This window comes from Fusarium fujikuroi, chromosome FFUJ_chr01 (genome assembly GCF_900079805.1).
Source record: "Fusarium fujikuroi IMI 58289 draft genome, chromosome FFUJ_chr01".
In the NCBI taxonomy this organism is placed as follows: domain Eukaryota; kingdom Fungi; phylum Ascomycota; class Sordariomycetes; order Hypocreales; family Nectriaceae; genus Fusarium; species Fusarium fujikuroi.
Genome location: NC_036622.1, coordinates 2,538,214 through 2,562,849, shown reverse-complemented (window position 1 = coordinate 2,562,849; position 24,636 = coordinate 2,538,214). Strand labels below are relative to the sequence as shown.

The 24,636-nt window shown below is 49.4% G+C and overlaps 8 protein-coding genes; 2 read left to right on the top strand and 6 right to left on the bottom strand.

The window, feature by feature from the left end:
* Nucleotides 1-281: 281 nt before the first annotated feature.
* Nucleotides 282-1,724, bottom strand: FFUJ_01324 (probable hnRNP arginine N-methyltransferase; the record flags this gene model as incomplete). XM_023579994.1 has 6 exons in its annotated part: nucleotides 282-760; nucleotides 821-1,152; nucleotides 1,299-1,408; nucleotides 1,483-1,502; nucleotides 1,573-1,586; nucleotides 1,642-1,724. 6 exons carry the CDS (start codon nucleotides 1,722-1,724, stop codon nucleotides 282-284), a joined length of 1,038 nt encoding a protein of 345 aa, XP_023424232.1.
* A 924-nt stretch (nucleotides 1,725-2,648) lies between these two features.
* Nucleotides 2,649-3,484, bottom strand: FFUJ_01325 (probable NSA2-involved in biogenesis of ribosomal large subunit; the record flags this gene model as incomplete). XM_023579983.1 has 2 exons in its annotated part: nucleotides 2,649-3,428; nucleotides 3,482-3,484. 2 exons carry the CDS (start codon nucleotides 3,482-3,484, stop codon nucleotides 2,649-2,651), a joined length of 783 nt encoding a protein of 260 aa, XP_023425555.1.
* A 275-nt stretch (nucleotides 3,485-3,759) lies between these two features.
* On the top strand, nucleotides 3,760-4,380 carry FFUJ_01326 (related to ribosomal protein YmL49; the record flags this gene model as incomplete). Its single annotated transcript, XM_023579972.1, has 1 exon — nucleotides 3,760-4,380. One exon carries the CDS (start codon nucleotides 3,760-3,762, stop codon nucleotides 4,378-4,380), a length of 621 nt encoding a protein of 206 aa, XP_023424231.1.
* Nucleotides 4,381-4,845: 465 nt separating this feature from the next.
* FFUJ_01327 (related to protein kinase RPK1) lies at nucleotides 4,846-7,552 on the bottom strand (the record flags this gene model as incomplete). XM_023579961.1 has 2 exons in its annotated part: nucleotides 4,846-5,649; nucleotides 5,699-7,552. The coding sequence occupies 2 exons, from the start codon at nucleotides 7,550-7,552 to the stop codon at nucleotides 4,846-4,848; spliced, it is 2,658 nt and encodes an 885-aa protein (XP_023425451.1).
* Nucleotides 7,553-8,509: 957 nt separating this feature from the next.
* On the top strand, nucleotides 8,510-9,659 carry FFUJ_01328 (related to PER1 protein, involved in manganese homeostasis; the record flags this gene model as incomplete). XM_023579950.1 has 4 exons in its annotated part: nucleotides 8,510-8,635; nucleotides 8,686-8,734; nucleotides 8,793-9,552; nucleotides 9,602-9,659. The coding sequence occupies 4 exons, from the start codon at nucleotides 8,510-8,512 to the stop codon at nucleotides 9,657-9,659; spliced, it is 993 nt and encodes a 330-aa protein (XP_023424230.1).
* A 514-nt stretch (nucleotides 9,660-10,173) lies between these two features.
* On the bottom strand, nucleotides 10,174-11,460 carry FFUJ_01329 (uncharacterized protein; the record flags this gene model as incomplete). XM_023579939.1 has 2 exons in its annotated part: nucleotides 10,174-10,737; nucleotides 10,801-11,460. The coding sequence occupies 2 exons, from the start codon at nucleotides 11,458-11,460 to the stop codon at nucleotides 10,174-10,176; spliced, it is 1,224 nt and encodes a 407-aa protein (XP_023424229.1).
* Nucleotides 11,461-13,230: 1,770 nt separating this feature from the next.
* FFUJ_01330 (probable delta-1-pyrroline-5-carboxylate dehydrogenase) lies at nucleotides 13,231-15,019 on the bottom strand (the record flags this gene model as incomplete). XM_023579928.1 has 2 exons in its annotated part: nucleotides 13,231-14,724; nucleotides 14,783-15,019. The coding sequence occupies 2 exons, from the start codon at nucleotides 15,017-15,019 to the stop codon at nucleotides 13,231-13,233; spliced, it is 1,731 nt and encodes a 576-aa protein (XP_023424228.1).
* A 1,508-nt stretch (nucleotides 15,020-16,527) lies between these two features.
* FFUJ_01331 (uncharacterized protein) lies at nucleotides 16,528-19,148 on the bottom strand (the record flags this gene model as incomplete). XM_023579917.1 has 6 exons in its annotated part: nucleotides 16,528-17,388; nucleotides 17,445-17,585; nucleotides 17,640-17,836; nucleotides 17,886-18,021; nucleotides 18,075-18,800; nucleotides 18,858-19,148. 6 exons carry the CDS (start codon nucleotides 19,146-19,148, stop codon nucleotides 16,528-16,530), a joined length of 2,352 nt encoding a protein of 783 aa, XP_023424227.1.
* Between the last annotated feature and the right edge of the window lie 5,488 nt (nucleotides 19,149-24,636).

Below are 24,636 nucleotides of genomic sequence, written 5' to 3'. Positions count from 1 at the left end.
CTCCGGAGTGCTGTTTTTGTGGTATCACTCATAACGGGTCGTCAACTCACTACGCCATCCCTCGTGATTATGTCGTTTTCTCTCTCTTATGTTTCTATCTAGCAGCAATGTTTACCCCGTGTAAGATGCAAGACGCCGTCCCCCCTATACACAGATCCCAAGTTCCCGCAAGTGTCTATCTCCTTGCTCCCTGTGCCTCCTTTGTAACCCTTTGATGTCTTTTTTTTTACTTCTCGTATCATCATTAGCAAGAAATCGGCACCGTCTTATATAGAAGCCTTTTAGCACATGCGGTACTCAAGCGCACCCTTGGAGGCACGGTTAGCATCTTCGGTTTCCAACTCGTAGGAGATCTTGATGTCAAGATCGCGTCTGTTCTTGGAGTTGGGTCGGACATCAAGGTTGAGAGCAATCTGCTCGCCGTGCTGGACGGTGAGAACATCCTCGAAGTAGAAGACGGTCTGCTTCCAGTGGGTGTACTTGGTATGTGGGCCAGTGGAGAAGCGAATGGGCTTGTGGCAGGCGGTGAAGTCGATATCGAACCACGAGACCAGGGCGTGGACGAAGTCATCGCGGGTAACGGAGAGCTTGAAGGGAACATTGAAAGCCAAATCATCCGTGGTGCACTTGTAAAGATCGAGTGTGAGGACGGCAGTGGGTTCGGTGACAGCGGCCTTGACCTCGACGGTATCAACGAGGGGCTCGGAGAGAGCAGTGGCCTTGAGGGGGGTGTAGTCGAAGCCATAAACATCGTTCCAGACTAAGACGGTGTTAGCATGTAAACTTATGAGCCGAGAGTCAAAGCACGGCAGTCACTTACACTCAATCTTGTCCTCCTTATAATCGCCGTCCTCAATACCAGCGAAGAAGATAGTGGCCTTGTCGGGGAAGATCAAGCCATCCTTCTGGAGATAAGTGTCTCGGGCATAAAGAACGGTGTCGAGCATGGACTCGTATAGAAGGAAGTAGCCCATCCACTCTGAGATGATGATATCAACCTTGGGGAAAGGCAACTCGACCTCCTCCATCTTGCCTTGGAGAAGGGTGATCTTGTCGGAGAGACCGTTAACCTTGACGATCTCACGGGCCTTGAAGATGATTGTGGACATATCCACACCAATAACATGTTTGGCGCCAGCCTTGGCCGCGAACCTGTGAATAATTTCCGTCAATTCGAGTTCATTTAATGTTTCGTCGGGTCATAGAGAACATCGCATGTTGCAAAGGTGCGAAGTGCTATGGTTCCCCAAGCGCGGGGCATAACGAGGGGCTTTTGGAGGGTCTCGTTGCGCACGTACATTGAGAGAATGGCCGTACCACAGCCAACATCAAGAACCACCTTGTCCTTGAAAATGTGCTTGTTTTGCATAATAGCGTTCATGTACGATCGTGTGCGGACCTCATCTTTCTGCAGTTATAGAGAACCTGGTCAGCCAGTGCTCGTACAGCAGCGCAAGGACTGTGGGGAGGGGAGCTACATACCAACATCTCCTCGTGGATACCTATCGTAGAGGAGCAATATGTCAGTGGTATTCTTCCAAATGGTTACGGAGCTTCAGTGGTTGTTCGTACCATGGTGATCATAGCTAAATCGGCGCAGTTAGTATACAATGATTCTCTTGTAGAGCTGGGCGAACTGACCTCTTGAAGTAATGCTGCTCGCTATGCTCCATAGAGTTCATCTTTTGCTCAGCAATCTCGACATCCATCTTATCGCCGCTCATTTTGAAGAATTATTGAGTGTAACGGAGGTTTAAAATTGTTGTATCCTGTTTTTTGGGTGATGGAGAGAAGAAGAAAAGGCAGAGGAAAAAAGATTGAGTCGCAAAACGGAGCAATACAGATTTGGCGGGCGAGACGGGGAACCACAGACCAATGCGATTTTGCTAGTTCGGGCAGAAAATAATTTATCGCCGTCACCGCCCGATTTTTTAAAGGCGGCAAAGGGACCCTTTTTTCAACGCCATCTGCCTTTTCGGTTAGCTTGAAAAAGGTACAAGTGTAGACGAGAGTCAGGTTGCCCATGGAACTCTTCAAGGTAAGGTAACAATAATGGCTGAAAACAGACAAAAGAAAAGTTTGGGAAGAAATCGAGGCATAACATTGGATTGACGAAATCTTAATGTCTTGGCTGAAGCCGGTGGGAGTCCTGCAGAGCTGCAATCAACCTGGTGTCGTTATATTTTATGCTATCAAAAGCTGTACTGGTAACCCATGCCTACATAAGAATTGAATGTTTGGGTGTCACACCCATCACAAGCAGAGTATGACCTCAGCTTTCCAATTAGTTACAGCACAATTCTCGGCCCCCCCCAAATAGAATAAGCTCATATGGATGTGAAAGGATCGAAATTAGTACTTGTAGCAATAGACACTACTACAGAAGTACCTTCTAGATCTTAGGTTGTATTCATCTATCTACGGCCTTGTCAAGATCTGCCTCAGCAGAGCGTGGCCTATAACTCGAGTGAGTCTTCTTCATCACAACTGGGAATCTTCAGTCGACAATCAACCCGTTTACCAACCATCTACCATCATGGCCATTCTTTTTCGTGCGGTAATCCAATAAACGCCCTGGCGCCAATGCATGCATTCGAACTTAGACAAACCAACCCTCTTAACGTTGTGCGGCGACGCCGTTGAGCACATTACACCAGCAAGACACTGTTGATGCAGCCCTCATTCTCCGGGTTGTTAGTAACCTGGGCATAGCGACCCCAGACGACCTTTCCACCAGCGGTTACGAGACCAAGTTCGCTGACGTTGACCTCGATAACGGTACCCTTGGTCAAAACACCCAGCTGGGTGTAGAGAGGGTTCTGCGGGTTCTTCTTGACGCTGATGATGGGGAGCTGGACAGTGACACCAAGCTCGGGGTGTGTGACATTGGCCTTCTTATAACGGAGACCCATAGGTCGAATGAAGCGCTCGTGCTTGGGGTTGCGTCGAGTGAAGTCGGGTCCGACAAAGGTAGGCTTGGTAACCATGCGCTTCCAAGCCTTCTTCTGGATCTTCTTACCGGTCTTGACAACCTTGAACATCTCCTCCTCGCTGATACCTCGGACCTTGGGCAGGGGAACGGCAAACTTGGCCGCCTTCTCAGCTCGCTTGTTCTTGATGGCACTGCTGAGAGCCTTGGCAGTCGACGGGTTTGTGCGGTCCAGCAGATAAGAGGGCATAGGTGTTGTGGGCTCCTTCTCGTCGGCGGTCTTGACGTTGCGCTCCTCGTGCGCCTTGATGGCCTTCTTCATCTGAATCTTCTCCTTATGTCGCTTTTGCTGGTACAGCTTGGCCCGGAGACCGCGCAGATTCTGGGCGTCCTGAGAAGCCTTGTGGCCCTCACGGGCGGTACGCTTGCGAACTCGTTCCTCATGATCAAGACGGCGACCGTGTAGCTTTCGCCATCTTTCCATATACTCGTTCTGAGGCTTTAAGGAAATTAGTTATTCATTCTGGCAAACTTTCGCTCTTCAATGCATACCATCTTGTCTGTATCGCCCAGGCAGGGACTTTATTATGGCTAGCGGGGAGTTGATGCTGAAATTTCCCTGGCGATAAAAAAAAAGTGGCGGTTTATCGGGAGGCGGCGCTGGCACTGAGACCGTCCTGTCGGCGCTCGGTGGTACGCTTTTCCGGACGCAACCATGAGCCAACGCCTGAACTTTTTCGAGATGCACTACAACGACTTCAAGGCCGACAGCCCATTCCCCTCAATTGACCAGCGATAGTGCCCACGCCCGACAGGCACTGCGGTCCACAATGAGCAGGGCACTTTTCCGCTCCATCTTGGAGCTTAGAGCTCCAAGCGCCCGACTCTCGACACCCTCGTCTCTATTGGCAATCCAAGCCCGCGCCTTCACCTCCACAGCTCCCATTGTCGAGCCATTCCCTGAGCGTCACCCAAAGAATGCTACCAATCCCACGGCAAATGAAACTCGACCCCTCGCTTTAAAAGTCAGCCATCCTACACCGCCTCCAAAGCCTATGGAAGACTCAGTCAGGAACCTTCTGCCATTCCTTGCAGCCCAGCCAGACCACTACATCACGGTTCATGTCCATGGATTCCCCTACCTTGTGCGCGAAGGCGATCAAGTTCGTCTACCTTTCCGAATGCCTGGAGTTCAGCCTGGAGATGTACTACGACTCAACCGTGCGAGTGTCCTTGGTAGCAGAGATTACACCATGAAAGGCGCTCCCCATATTGATGAGCGAGTTTTTGAGTGCAGGGCTACTGTTGTTGGCACAGAATCTGAGCCGCTACGAATCAAAATCAAGAAGAAGAGGAGGCAAAGGAGAATGAGGCAGGCAAAAAGCAAGCACCGATATACTATTCTACGGATTTCGGAACTGAACATCAACAACTTGGAGGATATCGAATGATTTACGAGATGGCACAAGGTTGAGAGGAAGATGTTTCGAGGATCTGTTTCAACAAAACCGTTGATGTCCATGTACAAATAGGAAATGCCTTGAAACAATGTACCATTACCAGCATCAAGCTGGCTGTACAATAATACAGCAAACTTTACAAAGCCAATGGAGCGTTTCAAGTTCGTTGATAGCGCTGAAAATGCTTTTATTCAATTAACTCGCTGAAACGCGCAGTTAAGAGCCATAGACGCCCCTGGCTTCCGAAAGCCTTGCCATATTATAAAAAAAATCCCCTATGTCTGAAGTACAAAAGTAAGTATGCAGGTATGCAGCGAATGACAAGAATGATACTCCTCAACACCCAGCTATGAATGCTTTCTTTCTAATCCGTTCAAATTGGTCATAAAACTCATTGATCCAGCGAGCAATAGCGCCTCGACAACTCCAACATTATTATGCATGATAATTCTTCTGTCACATTCTTCCGGCCATCGCTTTCTTAACACTGGCCCAATAAGCCTGTGGCCAGACGCTTAGGCTTTCGCTCTCTGTTGGCATGCGCTCCCGGCATCTCGTCACCACGCTCTGGATGATTCTAGCAAGCAGCTCCTCGTCAATGGGGAGAGCCTTGTCGGTGAGCTCTGCGGGGTATAAGAAGGGGTCGGACTCGTGCAATAGCTCCTCGCAGGTTGGTCGCATATGGTGGTCGCGGTTAAGGCAGCGCCTCATAGTGCGGATGAGCGAAGGGGGAACGGACATGCCTCCCATGCCACGTGAGGGAAACTCAATGTCGTGATCCCAGTTAATGATGGCTTGACATCTTGACATTTGGTTGGCGATGTGGCCAAATGGAGGGAGACCGTAAACCATCTGATACAAAATGCAACCCAGAGACCATATGTCGCTGGGCTTGCCCAATTTCATAAGCTTAGGCCGGCCTGGAACGCGGCCACCTCGGGGGTTATTTGAGTCCATGAGAGACTCAGGTGACATGTAATTGGGTGTTCCAACCTGAGTCTCGCGGTGGACGTTGACGGTCTCATCGGTTTGGATAGCGTTCGCGATGCCAAAGTCAATGAGCTTAAGCTGACCCTTCACGAGCACAAAATTGGCAGGCTTCAGATCCGAGTGGACAATATCACACTGGTGAACTGCTTGCAAACACTCGAGCATCTCTTTCCAGTAAAATCGTACAAAGACTGGGTCGAACTTGGCAGCCTCGGGGTTATACCGCTTTCTCAAAAAAGTATTGAAGTCGAGTTCTCCAATCTCCATAAGCTGTACCAAGTTAGTAGATCCTCCGCGATGCTGGCTGATGTAAACTTACCAAAGTGAGAACTTGCTTCTCTGTATTCATCTCACAGTCAAACAGCTTGATAACTCGCTCCACCTCTCCAAGCTTCTTCAAAAGATCAATCTCACCAAGATAGCCCTTAATGGTCGAGTCATCTGCATTCTCCAGAGACACCCGCTTCAGAGCGAACATCTTGCCATTCTCGGCAGCAACACGGTACACCTTTCCACTGCCACCTCGGCCAAGACAGTCAAGTCGAGTATAGGCTACACCGTTCACTCGCAGAATGTTCCTCCTCTGCTTTGCCTGTGTAGTCGTAGCAGCACCCGCAGTAGTAGTGGCAGCTTCGAGGACAGACATCTTGGGAGGTGGAGGTGGAGCCTGGCGAAGGGGAGTATTTCTAGCCATAGAAGCAAGAGGCTTTCGGTCGGGTGAGACTGTTCTTAGGGGAGCAGGGTCGGCGCTCATCGGTCTTTTTGGCATCTTGTCCAGAAGAACTTCCATTGATGGTTTCGTCCTCCTGAGGCTTACTTGGACATCGTTCTCCTGATCTCGACCGGAGGGGAGTTCTGGGCGAGGTGCGGGGAGTCTGTAGTGGATCTCTTCGTCCTGTTCAGGCTTCGGTTCGGACTCGGGAACCTGAGCTTCTGGTGTAGGCTCACGAGGTGATGTTTCCCTGGATGCTCTTGCAGAGCCTAGGCGTAGGTCCATGTTGGAAGCATTACGGCGATGGACTGCCCTTGCAGCGGCTTGTCCACTTACCGGGCTTCCTGAGTTGAAATCTCGAATACCGTCTCCATAGTATGAAGCGGCATGTTGATCTTCCCCGGGCTGGCTCTCAGCTTCCTGACTAGACAACATCAATTCTCCATCGGCGTTGGGCTCCCCCTCCTCTTCGCTCTGCCGTCGGCGACCGCGTCGGGCTGGTCCGCTCAAAAAGCTACCTGCAACCTTGCTGACACGCTTCACTCGCATTGAACTCTGCAGATTAATATTATCCTCAGGTCGTGTCCTCGTACTTGTTGAGGGGTATCGAGAGACACTGCCTTGTTGGAAGGGAGGGGGATTTCGCGCGACTGTGGCTGGCTCTTCAGGTTGGTCGTTGTCGTCAATAGCAGATCTATCTAACATGGATCGCTCCATCGACCTCCCTGAAGAAGGGCCAGTGGAGCCGACTCGGCTTCTGTTGCTTGGAGAACCAGCATTAATTCGGACGACGCGTCCACCTTGTGCAGGTGTGTTCACGTCCAATTGAGAATCATGTTTGGAATCCTTAGAGTCCTGCTTGGAATCTTGTCTCTCGTCAGAAGACATATCGCGGCTACCAGGGCGGCTGTGAGGTTGAGATCGTTGATTTGATCGGGAGATAGAAGTTGAGCGTCGCTTCGTTGGCTTCATTTGACTGAGGCTCTGAGGTGTGTTGCTTAATCTTACAACCCTCTTTCGTACCGGACTTATTTCTCTGCTTGTAGCTGGCGTTGGGCTAGCTTGTCTTGAGGACCTTGCGTCGTGGGCCTGAACGCTTCCGGATCTTCTGTGCCGACGTGTCTCAGTCGCTGATGATGTGGACGCGTTCAGCGCACTGGTACGCCGCCGCGTCCGGGGAGGTGAAGGAGCTTGCTCTGTTGATGCAGGTGCGCCGTCGTTCAGCAGCGCCTTGGTGAGAGCGCTCAGCTTCATAGGTACTGGGATCTCATCCTCGGAGCTGTCGTCGTGGAACTGCTGAGGTTTGGGATGGTAGCCCTTAGGGAGAGCAGCATTTGTTGCCCCATGAAAGTTGTCACTGTGATTCATAATGGGTCGCGATGGCAATCTCCTCAAAGCTTGCCGCTGGGATGTTCGTCGGACAAAACCATTGCCCATGGGTGTGGGCGAAGCTGTCGCCATATCGATAATGTTTTCAAGGTAAAGCGCGTTCGGGCGTATGTAGTGATCGAAGCGGTGAGGAATTGGAGATGGCTGATTCGGCGGCGGGATAAAGTATTTGCTACGAGTCAGTTATTATTGCCATTGCTTGCATTGCAAGGTGATTTCCAAAACTTGAGACTATCGCGTCTGGGTCAGGGAAGAGAGATATGGAAAGCAAGGCGTGTTGTTCGACTAGAAAATATGGTCCAATCAGGGAGCTGTCGGTTGCCGAGCAACCAATCTCGCCTCAGCTTAACTAGCGGCCAAGTGTAGGGTTGCAATTTCATGCGGGATGACTGCGACATGGAAACAAAGAGGATATGACTAATACCCAATGTTCTGGAAATTGGTAAAAGTGATATAGGCTACTGTTGAACCATGTAAAGCTTCGATTCCGTCATAGTCAATTATAGAATTTGTATTCAAGTTGTCTAACGTTATCCAAAAAGTAGTATGTAACGATGTTGAATAGGTATGTACAATGTGCAGTTAGTTACTACATCACCAAAATGCATGACTTGAAAGAAAGAAAGAGAAATGCAGATATAGTTCAAGCATTTTTTAAGTAGACTATAAAAGCCATACATCTAAGCTAAGGCGTATCCATCTGAAAGGATTTAAAGGGTATTCAGAGACATTTCCTTTGTCAAATATTACAGTTGAGATTTCGAAGTCAAGCTACCCCAGCGAACAAGCAAACATGCCTTTCTCCACAAAGAAACTACCAAGGCAGACCCATCAAAGCGGTCATTAAGGTAACTAAGATTTCTAGCCAATCACACATCTGAAACATCGACGTTGCGTCGAGTTGCAAGTGAGCCACATCGTCAAACCAGCTCAAGCTACGGAGTACATAGAGTACCTACCCCCCTCTCATGCAGGTTCGCATTATTTCCAACCCCCTTCCCTCGCCATTCAAAGGTCGATGCGCTCGCAATGGCAACTCACAGGGGGCGGCCATGGGCGCGGATTTTCTCCTTGACCGTCCTCGTCCTCGCTTTTACGGTAGTTGTCGATGCCTCAACTGGCGACAAGTTGCCAGAATTTAAGGATTGCCTCAAGGTGAGCCAATGCAGCACAAAGGCGACACCAAAGATTAACCATGGCCACAGGTCTGCAATGCTGAAAACTGCTCCCCTGATAAACCGCAAACTCCAATCCGTATATTCACCCGATCCGCACGTCCAAAGACACAGCTAATATGAACTCCCGACAACAGCTGTTCTACATCGACTCCTATTCTGGACATGCGCCAGCGAATGCGATTATGCCTGCCAGCATATTGTAACGGGTCAGCGCATGGCCGCGGGCCTCACGGTTGAACAATTCTACGGGAAATGGCCCTTCTATCGCTTTCTCGGCATGCAGGAGCCCTTTAGTGTCCTCTTTTCTCTCGGCAATCTCTGGGCGCATTGGGATGGCTTGAAGAAGGTCCAATCTAGGATACCGAAATCCTACTCTCTGCGAATATTCTATGATTGGCTAGCGTATGTCGGTATCTCCTCTTGGGTTTTCAGCTCTATCTTTCATACTCGTGATTTCCGGTTCACCGAGGAGCTTGATTACTTTGCTGCTGGTGCCAATGTCCTGTACGGTCTGTACTACACAGTCGTGAGAGTTTTCAGACTGGATAAACGCACCCCGCGAAGAAGAACCACCCTACGAGTTTGGTCGCTCGTCTGCGCCTCTCTCTTTCTCGGCCATGTCTCGTACCTCAAGTTTATCCGCTGGGATTATACATACAACATGACTGCAAACGTGGCAGCAGGGATCGTGCAGAATGTCCTGTGGACCTGGTTTAGTTTCAAGAGATATAGGGAGTCGAGGCGCATGTGGGCTGTTTGGCCCGGTTTCGTGGTTGCTTGGATTATATTTGCCATGAGCATGGAACTGTTTGATTTCCCACCTTGGCTGGGTTGTATTGACGCTCACAGCTTGTGGCACCTCATGACGATTGGACCGACAATTCTATGGTACAAGTAAGTTTTGCGGGCCCAATCACTATTCTTAATTGCTAACATCTGGAAGCTTTCTAGTAAAAGATGCTCGGGACGATATGGCTGGAAGCCAGAGACTCAAGCTTTAGTAAGAGACAGACTAATGCCAGTATCAAGATACACATTTCATATAATCAATTACATAGTTCATATTATCCACACCCCTGAGTGATATGGGATGTATAGTTGTCATAATACTTCTTTGTTGCAGAGTTTCCTGTATTGAGAAGTGGTTCTTGAATAATGTGAGTCGTCCAAAACGGTCCGGCAAGAAGGCATGAACATCAAAACGACACCCACATCACCAGCCCAGGTTTCCCACCATGACCTAGTATTCCACCTTCTCACCATACGACGTCCAAAACAAACCCAATAGATACACCTCTTTATTTTCCTTCGACTTTTGACCAGATCTATGGTTCCTATAAAAACGCAGTGGAAGCCAATATGATCTGCCCTCTTCGACGTCTAAGGGTAACATTAAATCTCTCGCAGTCCTTCCAGATGTTCTGCGTCAATGCCAAGGCAAGGCGGGGTTTTTGTGGCAGATACGTTCTTAACCCAGCTTGAACATCCCCATCAATCGGCTGTGTACCATGACTCTTATGTGCTGAGAAGATCGCGCACTGAAAGCCCTCGGCCTTTCGAGTCACGACGATCGTTGTTCAGCATCAGCAATGCAGCCATGGCCTCTTGATCAAGTTCGCTCTGGGGATTGAGAGCCGGGCTTGTCAACGCTGATCCAGGTGCTGAGGCATCGCTGCGGGCATAATGTGGCGCACCATATATCTGTGGGCCGAAGGCTGGAGATGTGCCAGCAGAAACGCTGTAACTATAACGTCGATGGTCGGTCGATACAGAAGAATATGATTGCGCCCTGTTGCGTGAATCCTGAGGTGGGAGAGCAGGAGACACTGATGGGTGGCGAGGGTTACGATCTGACATTGCCGTCATGGCTGGTGACGTGACATCGGAGTCCTCCATCTCGACATCTTCATCGCCAACTGGGTCTTCTTGGAAAGTCGGGTGAAATTCACGAATAGACGGCAAACGGTCGCGCCCTGTGGGTGTTTGCCGCCCGGACTCGGTCTGGCCATTATCTTCCTCCTGTTGTGCTTTCAGCTTGGAGACGCAATCCTCCAGGTATCGAATATACTCGATTGAGGCCTGCCATACAGAGCCTTTAGTCAGCTGTAATCCTATTCTCATGTACAAGATTTAGACACATACCTGGAGGATCGACAACTTATGCATGTCTCCTGTACAAGCCGGGATCATTCCTTTAAGCACAGCAAACTCCTCATTCATCTTACTCCGCCTTCGACGCTCGATCAAACTGTGTGCGGTTTTCCTGGCAATTTTTCGACCTGCTGCGCTTGTAGCACTCGGTTGCTTCTTCTTCGCCTTGTCGTCCGCGGCCGCATCTCCTTTTTCTGACGCTATTATCTTGGAATTGGCTGCTGTGGTCGTTTTTGCTGATACAGCATTCTTGCTGGTCGTCTTCGCTTTATCTTTGCTGCCACCGTTGTCGCCATTGCCATCCTGCCGGGGCTTCATCTGGATGATTTTGCGTGATCTCGTTGGTGGAGGCGGCAGGGCAAACGAGTTGTCCTTTTGGTCTTTCGCAACAGAAGAACGGCGACGTGCCTTCACCGTTTCGGCAGGCTGCATTGGGTATGTTGCTCCTGGGGATGTTGTGGTGAGTCGGTGTGGTTTTGTATCTGTTGGTGAGACCTGAGACGACATGGTCGGCGATATGCGGGAAGCATCATGGATTGCTGGAGGCGGCAATTCGAAAGACAGCTGAAATGAGGAGAGCTGTTGAGTTCCGTCCTTGCCTTTGATATCAGATGAAGAACCTGGGGTGAGAGGAAGGCCCGGTCGAGGCATCCTGGAATCGTGGAATCTGAACTCGTCCTCAAAAGGCAGTGGTGATACTTATTTGCTCTCCACGGATGATGGCCAATCGAACACGATAGTCAAAGTCCGAGTCAAGAGAGTATTTGAGAGAAAGATAAATAAAGACAGAGATGCAACCACTGTGGCTATCCTGGAATTATGAGGGAAAGGGTATATGGGAGTCCCAAAGACAGTCAAGTTCCAGTCTCGTTCGAGAGTCAAGATAAAGGTACGGGCATGGGGGCAAAAGACATTAAATCGGTCACCGAGATCAGCCTACAGATACAGTACCAAACATGCTCCAACGACAATAGATGAACCAAACGGAACAGGCACATGCAGACACGAACACGCAACTCAGCGCACCGTAACGCCGCCTGGCCAGCGAGTTTCACGTTCGAACCCGCTTCTTCCCTCCAATCCAGCGCAATGGGCAGCAGACTATCTCAGGCTTTGTCCAACTTTATCCTAGAGCAACCAGGTTGAAGGGATGCGATTTCATGGACCAAGCATCATCGAGGAAATGGTCGCGTGCTCTATTTGGTGTTGGGCGAATCAGCGTGAGGAATTGATCAACGTGGTCGGGGTAGACTTTTTGGTGGGCAAGGGTCCAGCCTCAGAAGAAGAGGCACGAGGCTTAGGTGGGCGTCCATTCTCGATGGAGAAAGACCTAAAGTTACTTGGGGTCTTTGATGGAGGGCACGAGGGTTGGTAGCGTGCGGCATTGGCACCTTTGTGACATGAAATGAAGGTCGAGGTATCATGATGCTTGTAATAAGTCACGGTTTTTAGGTGAGTGAGCTCAATTGTCTATTCGCGAACGCATCTCATCCTTCACTATCGAATGAGAAAGAGAGATAGTATTGAGAAACAGAGTACTAGGAGTCCGCACCGACAAATCTCCTCTCGAGCTTGGGCCCAGATCGCTCAGGTAATTAAGATCAGAACATGAGCCTACAACGAAAGATGGAGCTTGATGAGATCTCCAAGACTCTCCAACCTTTCGTCTCCACCTCCACCCTTATGTATACACACGATACAATATGTACATGGGGTACTTCACATTCGGCTCCGCAAGCCATTTAAAAAGCCCCGAGCAGTGAACAAAGTCAAGACGCATCATGCATCCCTCGGTTTTGAAATAGGCAAAGATATACAACCAGTGCAGAGTGGCACGTGTCCTATCTTGACCCTGGGAGCTCACAGACACAAAACACTCCGGGATCGATTGGAACAAGACAAGGGTTCTTTCCAACATTCGAATCAACTGTGGAACAAGAAAGGTCGCAACTAGATAATTCGTCTTTGTTATTCGTCCTTGGACTGAATTGAGCACGTGCGCGTACTTACGACGTCGACGGCTTTTTCTATCATACGGCACACCCCAGCATTTTCCCCAATCCTACTATGGATGAAATCCACCCATCACCTTCTTGGGTGAACCAACGTGGGGGAGAGACCCTGGGGCGGCTCTTGGCCAAGAACATACCCCTGGCCAGCCACGGACCCACGACCAAGGCTTGATCACGCTGCAGCGATTCAAGAACCTGGGCTTTGCTTCCTAAGCTCTTCGACGAGATACTTGATCGACAGCCAATTCTCAGTGGCCTATCACATCCAGTCGTTCTGTTGGATGTGTGCTCTTTTCCTTCTGTCATGGGCAGCCCTATAGAAGTTCACACCCGTAAGTCATCCATGTCGTATCATCATTGTCCGAACTCCACTCCAGGTTTTGTATGCAGACGGTATAGTAGTCAGCACTTAGACCTCGTTGCTGGGGTAGGTGACCTTGGTGGTAGGAGTGAACTCCTCCTTGATTGCCCGAACATTGACGAAGCGGGTCAGGAGGTTCTGGCTGCCGGCCTTGTCGTTGGTGCCGGAAGCACGAGAACCACCAAAGGGCTGCTGGCCAACAACAGCGCCAGTGCTCTTGCAGTTGACATAGAAGTTTCCGGCAGCGTTACGGAGGTGCTCCTCGGCGAAACGGGAAGCTTCACGGTCAGCAGCGAACACGGCACCAGTTAGGCCATAGTCGGAGGTGGTCTCAATGAGCTTGCAGACGTCAGCCATGGCGTTGGGGGCAGCATCATCATAGATGTAGGTGGTGAGGATAGGGCCGAAAAACTCAGTAGAGAAGAACTTGTGGTTGGGGTTGGTAGTGGCGTAGACAGTAGGGTGAATGAAGTAGCCCTTGGAAGAGTCGTACTGTCCACCGACAACGAGCTCGAGGTCCTTGTCGGACTTGGCCTCATCAATGGCACCAGAGAGCTTCTTGAATGAAGCCTCGTGAATGACGGGACCCATGAAATTGGAGTGTTCAGTAGGGTTGCCAATCTTGATGGCTTCAACCTCAGCGACAAGCTTCTCCTTAAACTCGGGCCACATGGACTTAGGGACGTAAAGTCGAGAAGTGGCACTGCACTTCTGGCCTTGGAACTCAAAGGCACCACGGACAGTCTGCTTGACAGCGTTGTCAATCTCAGCTGTAGGGTCAATCAGGTGGAAGTTCTTGCCGCCAGTCTCACCAACGACACGAGGATAGCCTCGATATCGGCCCTCAGCGATACCCTGACCGATGGTACCATACAGCTGACGGAAGACAGCGGTGCTTCCAGTGTAGTGGAGAGCAGCAAACTCCTTGTGCTCCAGAACAACCTTGGTGATGTCTACAGGGTTGCCAGGAACGAACTGGATGACATCCTTGGGAAGACCGGCCTCGATCAGGATCTGGTAGACAAGCCAGTTCGATGCAATGGCGAAGTCACTGGGCTTCCACACAACAACGTTTCCGAGAAGGGCAGGGGCACCAGGGAGATTACCGGCAATGGCAGTGAAGTTGAAGGGGCTGACTGCGTACACGAAACCCTCAAGGGCACGGTACTCGAGACGGTTCCAGACGCCGGGAGAGTTGTGCTCAGGCTGGGTATTGTAAAGCTGCTCAGCGTAGTGAACATTGAAACGGAGGAAATCAGCCAGCTCAGCAGCGGCGTCGATCTCGGCCTGCCAAGCATTCTTGCCCTGGCCGAGCATAGTAGCAGCCATAATATCGTAGCGGTACTTGGTGGAGATGAGGTCGGCGGCCTTGAGGAAGACGGCAGCTCGATCAGCAAAGGGGAGGGCCTCCCAGGCAGGCTTAGCAGCAAGAGCAGCGTCGATTGCGGCCGAAACATCAGCGGTGGTAGCAGTGTGGTAAGATGCGACAGTGGTGGCATGGTCGGCAGGGTTCTGCTGCTTGGAGAGGGCGGAAGCCTTGATCTATGAGAATTCGTGTAAGACATGGTTCTTGCGGTGGCGTTGACTTATTGAAACTTACCTGCTTGCCACCAACTACAACGGGAACCTCGATGGGCAGCTTCTTCTGGAGTTTCTCAATGGCAGCAGTCAGACCCTCGCGCTGCTCACTACCCTTGACATAGTGGTGGTTGGGCTCGTTAAAGACCTTGGGGGTCTTGAAGGTAGCCAAAGTCGCAGCAGTTCGCATTTGCTGAGTCTGAGCAACGCTGCGGATACCTCGGGCACCAGCCCTGTTGAGAAACATCATAGAAGACATTATAATGTGAGGTGAGGTGAGGTGAGGTAAATGTTCTTCGTTATCGGGAGTCGTCGAAGTGGAGGGAGGGGTATCACAAAGGCAAAACACAGTAACAAAAGACTCTTGTTCGACGACGATCGAAGATGGAAGATGAAGAGAAAGAAAAGAAGTCGGGGGGAAGACGCAGAAGATGGGGGAGAAGAAATAGAAGATAAATCCCTGGCACGACAACCAACGACAACGATCCTGACTAACAGAAATTCCGATCTTGGAACAGTTATCACGTCTCGAGGCCCAGATCTCGCGTAGCAATTCCTCCTCGTCTCAGACAAAAACACTGCACTGCCGTTGCCACGCGAGCTAAGCTGCTCTCCTCACCAAGCTACACACGCCTACAACAGCTAATCTTTGCTATGGTCGCGGCTTATCACGGCCTAAAAAGTGAATGCGTGGGGACATGGCACATGACGTCGCCTGTCTTCCCCAGCTACGGTAAGCCCGGGAATAGAAGCTGATAGGTCAATGGCTCTCTGATGCTGGGGCCGATCTCGGCAGATGGGGCCTGGCATGTTATCTTTGTTTGCCCGCGAAGAGCCGCACCGTACCACTAAAAGCGGTAGTCTCTTTTTTTTTACTGTAATCCAGAAGCACATATCGATTTTTTTTACTGGTTTCCAAGAGATTAGAGCAGATGAGGTAGCATTTCAAAGGTCGTGATGGGATCTGTGCTGTATAAAGCATCGTGACTACAAACACTGCTTTACTTTTTCACTTGTATATCCCTTCATATGCCAATATTTACGCCCCTTCTCCCCAGTTCCAGCTCTAAACTAGGTCCACTGGCGTACCTGATAAACTATGGCCGCAGTTTTCCGAACGTGGGGGACTTTGATGGTCATGTGCTATCTCGAATTGGCACAGATAGTGTGGTTCTGTCAATCAAAGACTTTGCCTCATTTGACTTGGGAAGCCTGGGGAAGAAATTTTCCTTATCTATCGTACTTCATAAAACGTGCTTTTCATGGCAGAAGAACACGGCCCAAGACGGATAGTCATGATATAACTAATGCTGAAATACATTGGATTAGGTAAAGAGATTAAAGAAAAACATGACTCTAGTCAACTCTGCTAACTCGATGCTTCAATGATGCTCTACTAAGACATCTCTCTTCCCCAGATCTGTACAGCCTACTGTTCGCCCAACAACTGATCTTCATGTGCATTTTTATGTCAGGCAATTGCCTTGAACGGGTATAAACAAATGAAAGCTACCCCATGGGAATAGCTCCTCTCTGACTGGTCGACGGACAGTCATGGCTTAGGCACCTCTCACCCCCTCCCCAGGTACTCCCTCACTTGCGTCCTCTTCCAATTCGCCTTCGCAAGCCGCCTCCTCCGGCCCGGCCCCATAATCGTTGGGCCCACCCCGTAATTGCTCTTCGCAAGCCCGTAACACCGGCCCGAACTCTAACGGTCTTGCGTTTTGTTTGACGGCTCTCCTCCCATTGATCAACCTTCAAGTCCTCCTAATGCTGGCTACCTGACGCGACGGACTCCCTGGGCGTCATGGGCTCGTCTCGCTGTCGGTAGTTGAGCAATGGTACCGTCAAGCCGTACATCTCGGTTCGTCCCTCCTTGTCATGCTGGTTGATTTCCACGTTTATGCATACGTCAAGTGTTCCGTCGTTGGACCTGCCATGGGATTGTCTCGATGCTGCCTTGTGTGTTGTTCCAGCCTGAAGCTCTCCCCTGTGAAGTACCTTATGGCCATCATTGCCCAGAAAGTTCTGCTCTGATGCCTCTGTCCCGTTCTCGTCAACGCTGCCATTGGGGGCTTCCGGGTTGTTGGGCGAGTTTTCGGTAATCGTTGCAAAGTTCCGGCTTGGCATTGTGCAGTGGTTGTGGTTGGCCGTCTTATTTGAGTCGCCCGGGTCTTTGTTGAACAGATCCAACAGGGTCTCATCCGTCTTAGCATTCAAATGGTGGATCTTGTTCCTCCTGGCCAGGAGGTTTGCTACAGCCGTGGGTGGTGGCTTATTGACAATGGCTGACGAGATAACGTTGACCATGTAACGATGGTCCTCCTCAACCGGAATCTTCAGACTTGGGTTGGAGTAGAAACGACCCAGTGCAGCTAGGTGAACATCACCTCCAAGGATCGTCACACGTATGTTGAACTCGGCAGATATTTTTTGAAGTTCAACCATCAGTTCTCGTCTTTCCTTCTTGTGTGTCCTTGCAGTGTAGTGGTCATCCAGATCATCCAGAAGATCGATGCTACCGTCGAACTGGTTGAACAGACTTCCACCGAGCCCAAAACGTTTGTTGAGGATCTTGATAGGACCCATAACAGGACTGCGGAAGATGTTTTCGAGCCAAGTCAAGCGCTTCATCACCTTGTTTAGCTTATTTGCATTCCGACCCACTGGATCTGTTTACTCACGGGATAGGCAATCGGAATTCCGAGGAGGAGAATCAAGTGTTTGATTGACTCTCCTGACGCTGATGCTGCTTCAAGCTCCGAACGAAGCCTTTGGAAGACCTTTTTGTATGTCTCGGGATAATTGATTTGATGGCGAGTGCGCTGTACAGTTCATTAGCACCGAGGCTCACAGAAACAGATCCACATTGAACGAACCTCTACTCGAGCGTCAATACCCAGCAGAGCAATACGGGCACCAAGGCGTGTATAGATGTTGAATGAGCGCTCAGCAACGTATGGGCCTGGGTGGTCGCCGACGATATACTCAGGGGACTCAAACATAGGTGCGACATAGGTATCCATCAGTTGGTTAGGATCGGGTCCTTGGCTCGCTTTCTCGAGGGCGGCATGGTCTATAACAGGTCAAAATGAGTGACTCGAGCACGCAGAAAGCGATCCTACCAGAAGTATAAGTCGACGCAGGAGGTGGCATATGATGCTGGAAGAGCATATAATATTTATGAGCAGTGCCGCCAATACCACGGAATACATCACACTGCATGAAGTTATCGACATAGGAGCCGAATCCGTCAATGATCTATAGCCAATTAGCAGGGCAATCAGAGAGCCAGAGCCGTTTCCGAAACTCACGTCGTGGTCATCCCAGATATTGATCTGGGGAATCTGCCCGTTGACCCCAGCAAAGGGGTCAGTGTTGTACCATCGAATATAGTTTTTGAGGTAGTAGTCGTCGCATTCTGCTCGCATTGCCTCTGGAAACGGGTACTCTCTACGTTTCTTGGGATTGCTTATATCAGTCCACGGGCGGAGAGGGCCATCAACTCTGATGCCGTCGTTGTAGATCTGGTCACCGCCGCCAACCATTACATGAAAAGGAATCTCGCGGTGCTTTCGTGCCACGTCGTTCCACAGCGCCGGTCCGCTCCAAGCCTCCTCGTCAGTTCCAACACTGAAACCGTTGCACGAGTGGAACATGATACGCATGGACTCGGTCTTCGCAGGAACAAAAAACCTGTTAACTCGGGGCTTGTGCTCGGTGGAGAAGCGTAGTTCGGGCAAAGCATATTCATAGCTGGCCTCTGTAGCTTGAATTGGTACACTGATATCGAAAGCCCAGAAGGTGTTACGCGGATCCGAGTAAAGACATTTCCCGTCAACACGTACCTCCTCTTGAGCCCCATTTGTCGGTTGTTGACTTGCGGAGCCACCCTCTTGGGGCTGAACAGCTTGCTTCAGAGTCAAGTAAGGCTGGTCCAGGGGAACTTTGCCGCCACCTTCGACGACTATAAGAACGCTCCCATACCATCGTCCCTCATTCATACGACGGTAGTTCAGAAGAGGACCACAGACGATGGTCTTCCCATCAGGTGTGTTATCTCCACGGGCGCCTTGGCCAGCATGGCTCTGGCCTACATTATCGCCAGCAATGCTTCCATTGATATCAGCGGCAGCGGCGGTAATGGGTCTGTACTTTTCCGTATCACGGTTATCGTCTTCTGGTTCAATGCGGGACTGGTTTAGGAAGTCTGCAAGCTCGCCCACATTACCGGTCGTTTGGTGAGGGTCTCGTGGTGCGCCATCGCCAGTGAGCTGCGAAGCATGCGCAGCATAAGCAGATGATTCCTGGTGTCGCCAGCGGCTGGCCGACGCATAAGGATTTCGATGCGACTCGGTAGTCGTAGGTCTGTCTCCCGAGTCCGACATTTTTGTTGTATGATCGCAATTTGGAGTTGAGCGCTGGTCCTCGGGTTCTTGCCTAGGTATGTAGGTAGATATGGAGGCCTCCAGGTTTTATTGTGGCACAAGATTGGTTGTCGCAATATGCGATCGACAAATTGACGACGCGGTTTATCGCTGAACGCGACAACAGATAACCGTGGAATTGAAGGCGCAAGACTTGTTTATCATCTGCTAAGTCCAAGAAGATTTTGATATGAAAAGTACAAAAGACAATCTGACGATGTTTCGGATAAAAACTCGAAAATTGGACTGATGGCAGAGAAGGCCAACCTAATAAAAAGAAATGTAAGACAGCAAGAATGGTACCTACAGCACAGCTGGATGATGACGCAGGTGCAGCCAGAGCACATTGGTGCAGGGGTTACGGGTAGTTGCGATTGCCTGCCTCGATTTACACTACCAATGAAAGTGGTAGTACCCCTCAGCCAAGCAGAAGAGAAGATGTACCTCATTATGTTAAACCAACGCTGCTTTGACTCCTTCATCAGCTGGTCGCGACACCAACATCGGTCCATTTTCTTGCTTTCCCAAGCAACAAAGCTCCATTCGAGGCACAAGCTAAATTATACCGAAACTGAGATCAGGGAATTGAATGGGATGAGATGGCGCCAAGAATATAATCATGTCTCTTATTGGTCTATCGGCTATAGTGGACGTGATCCCTTGGATCATCCATGGGAGAGCCAAGACGCCATCTGAAAACCAAGCCCCATTGGGATTTGGTGGTTGTCTCCTAGATTAGCTGGCCAGGTTGTGAACCCTTACCAATAAGCAATGGTTGACGGGGTAATGATCCCCTGTGTGAGTGTTCTGCATCGCGAATTCTGATGACCCAATGGGCAATCATCAACAGTTATCATTTTTTAAAATTCCCGAGTTTTACGAACGATCCAATACGAGTCACTTGGCAACGGACGAGCTTCAACACGCTGCCCGCTCAGAGAGGACATGAAACCCAAACAACCCACTCCCAACGCCATCCAATCTTAAGCCCAGAGAGATCTTCGCAGTAGTCCATTGGATCGTGTATCAGATTTTATTATATGCATGATCCACTGACTTGGTAGGTAAGTATGAATTCATAAAATATTCCTGGACGAGCTTCGTTATTCTTTCCATTGTCATATCCGATCTATTTCATCCCTATAAATTTGTGTATCTGTTTAAGCTAGTAATTAAGCATGATAGTACATGACGTCATGGTCGTTGTTCGAAGTGCTTTGGCTACCCTGGAATTGCCTGTCTGCTAACGGTTTCGACGTTTTACCTATATGTATGTAAACATTATTGATACTTCGGCAAAATAGGTAAGGGCAATTGTGTTCACATCATTACCTTGTTGCATTGGTGTTCTGTTGTTTATTTCTCGAACCACGGCATAGTTATATAACCGGTTCAATTTTTACCTTTGGCTTCTGAATGGATGCCTTGTCTAATGCCTACGGAATTTGGAATGAAACTCGTTCATGCATGCTCGGTGTTCTCTATCTGTTTGGCAAGCACAACGCGCCGGCATAAAAACTGCATACTACCTATACTTAAGTAGGTGCATAGTTTACACAAGAACACGTCAGATGTAAATGTGTCAAGCCAACCTACTACGTACTAGCGTTTATTGGAATTCTAATTATCAAGAAACTGAATATGTGAACTGCAGATTCTACTTATGTACTCGTTGCTCCCGTCCTGAGATGCCTGAATCACCATCAAGTCTGCCAATCGTAGTTAGCCCGGGCCCCACATCATGTATTACATAATCAGCCAGCCATCTTATCAACCTCGAATTCTCGTGAAAAATTTCAACCTTGTAACAATTTTCAGTGAATTATTCCCCAAGAGTGTCCAACAACTGGCCACCAACAAGCTGCACCACATTATCATTACGATCCATCCTAGATCATCTCTAGATCACAGCATCATGCTCGTCAGAGAGTTCGAACACGAGGAATGCATCATGCGACTCGTGTGGTTCAACTCGACGTCGTGATAGCATGAGATCTTCAATACGAGTATCTAGGACTCAACCAAGGTTAGTACCCGTGAAACGGTGAAGCGCAGTCGAACTGCGAACGGCATTAGTGTGTACAGCAAATGAGCTCTTCAATGCTCGCCTTGCTGAAGGAAACTTTATCGTGCCAAGATTGCTATTCCCCTACTATTACCAAACACCTCTGCTCTTGTAATCCCACGGACACTGGTGCATGAAGATAGGGGTACATGCCACTATATGTCCCATGTCATTGTCAACAAGTGAAGCTTTCCAAGAGAACTACATAGGTTTTAGAAGGGGCGTTTGTAAGGTCAGTCGTATCGTTCGGCCATCTGATGCCCTGTATCGTGACCCGCCAAGATGGCTGTGAATGAGAATGCCATGCGGGAGAGACTGCCAAGTCTGAGACCATGAACCCTTAATTTGCCAAGTCGCCTCTGCTGTTCCGAGGGTAGAACGGCAGCGGGGTCAATTGCATAGGTACGTCGCGTATTGAGTAATACTCTTGAGCCAAGTCAGACAGGCCTTGGTGGGTGGCCATCAAATTGATGAGAATTCCTAATCACCACACGCTTCGGTCTTGGTATTAGAAGGAACATGCGGTGGAAGAAAGGACGACGCCACGTTAGGGGTTGTCCTTGTTGTAAAGCACCAACGCACGGGGTGGTTGGTGCCCACAGGCCCATCGAGTTGGAACTCTGTTTCCCTCGGATTCAGCCGACCAGGGATTATCATAAGCGCATGTGTTATTCTCATGTGCGTCTGGCTTGCAGGTAGTAGTTGTCCATCTCCTCGGATCAATTGCCCATCAAGGAAATAGCCAGATCCAGCTGAGGGAATCGGGCTATCAAGAGAGCCAGCCGTATTCCGGAGTTGAACAGCATGATACAGCAAGGGAAATCGAATTGAAGGTTATTGGTGCGATGCTGTGATTCCGACTATTTCACACTGTAACCTGTAGTAGTAGTCAGATACAGGTGCTTTACAGCCATAGCCGCAGCCGAGTCGCAGTAAGCACAAGAATAAACTGGGGTTGATAACATGGAGAGTTCTCGTCACCGCCACATTGATATACCCAGATCATAGATGTTCCCAGCGGAAGAGTAGACCAATGGGCTCACCACGTGCCGGTGTACAGAGCAATCATTACTTAGTTATCACCGCATATCAAATGTGAAAAGTTGACCTTCAGCCCTTTGTGTCGACATCCATGTTCAATGACGGGTTAGCGATAATGGTCGAGCAGGAGACAAATTCCCCTAACAGTGAGACAAGACGACTCGAAGAGAAACATTTCGGTGGAACCCCCCCCCAACAGCGCTTGTTCTCAGCTGTGAAATTACCATGTGCCGGATCAGTATTTGGTGTGGTCATTGAGCATTTAGCATATAGTGTCTAAGCCTGATTAAGTAAGACACCTGGATCACATTAAGGAACGTCATTAACACGTTATACCTTATTGACAATGGATACATTGAGGTACTTTGGGTGGGGGGCCAGAGAAATGAGCTCTCCTTTGTATAATGTCCATGGACGGACAAAATGACCCCTTGCTCGGAGTATGAGCCTTCCGAAATCCGTATCTTATCAGTTTGTGAATATGTATGTACTCGATGATGAGCCAACCAATGATAAATTTACTGAACATGTAAACAAGTCGGGAATGCTGAACTACTGGGGAAACGGCTTTCGAGACTGGTCATATAACAAGCGACTAAAAGAGGTCTATGTTATGGCCGGCGGGTACGGACGATGATGAGCGAATTGATTGGATTCGTTGCCGCTTTTAAGGGCGGCTGTATTGTTCAGTTCTGGCCCAGCTGATACTGAAGTGATTTCTCCATTGATAATACGATTTGAAGTCTGTTCTGCCCTTGTATAAGCTTATGGACTTCCTTCCCTTATCAGTTGGAGCTGTCCGTGTGGTCCACAATCTCGGCCATGTCCAGAGATTCCACTTCTGAGGATTTTTTTTCCTTCTTAGCTCTGCTTAACTTTGCACATGTCAAGTTCATCGATGTGATGTCTTGGAAAGGAATCACGAACCATGGTATCGATATAAGATTGTCTACATACCTGACCTTAGCTATCAGTACGTATCCTTCAGTAGAAAGCTGTAGATCTCAACCCCAGATAAAGCCCGTTGCTGTGTCCATCTCAGCCACTGCTTCCGTGTACTATGTAAGACCACCAGAGTCAGCCTCAACGGTATAGCTCCACTGTCGGTTGTCATGGCCCTGGCTCAGTCATATCCACTAACTAAAACCTCAGCCCAACATTCCCATTTCGCGCTTAGCTGGCGGCAACAATATGAGTTACGGGGCTACATTACTTTGAATCGTCGATCTTGACTTATCCCCTATACTGAGGAAAGCTTGATAGCATGTCACTGAAATACTTGGGGAAAAAAACATGTATGTACTCGAAACATCCGTTTCAGAGACTCGAGGATGATAATACAGGATCCTGCAATGCTTCTCATAGAAACTAGCCGCTCGCCAGTAAAAGCGGGATACAGGTGATCATTTCGAGGCGTGTCATCAATTTGTAATGAGACACAAGCCATATAAAGCCAATCTCACCAGTTCTACGCCTCCTCCACCGCCATCGGGAGGTTCCTCGTGGGGATAAATTAGCCATGTTATAGCTAGGTCATGGATAGCAGTGAGACCGCAAACATGGCACAGATCGGAATAAACTTGGATCGTGATGATCGAAGCATGTTGTTATGAGCTACATGGTGCATCTCACTGCATCTCATTGCTTCGTTGTCAATGCCTACAGGGCATTTGGGGGTTGCATTCGGTTCTGTCTGCCCATCCGTGCCTCTTCAGCTCTGTTATACCGCCAGGCTTTGCACCCCTGGCTTTGGTACAGAGGTCAAGTGTGGCAGAGCAACGAATCGTATCTCCTCGACATGAGGACAGCGCACTAGCTATCCTGCAGGCTGTTCATTGTGCCTTGATTTCATCGCGAGTCTTCTTTCAGTAGTCCTGGATACGCTTATTAAACTTGCGCCTTAGACAACCCATGATAGCGGGCGCACTGTTGTCGGACGTTTCACCGGGTCTGTTTTGTGTGATGTGATTCAATGTTCTAGGTTGTTTCCCGAAAGATTGGAATTCAATGACACAAGAAACAAAAGAAGAAAGCGCCCTGACCCCATTGTCTTATCAATGACGTTTTGTTCATTTCGCCGGCGTTGATCGAAATTGGATACTCATTAATTCTTTCAAATAATTCATCTGCCAACAGAAGCTGCACCGAATGTTTTGTATCAGTGGAGCCACCTCCACACGAGATCAATTTCGAAATCTATACAGAGTACATCCTCAATCATAGTAGCACACGCCCTGTCAGAATAGATGAGAGAGAGAAAGAGACAGACGGGGACCAATAAAACATTTCATCTCTTATTCCGTGCGCGACCCCGTTCTGACAACAGCGCGTCGCCCCTCTCGG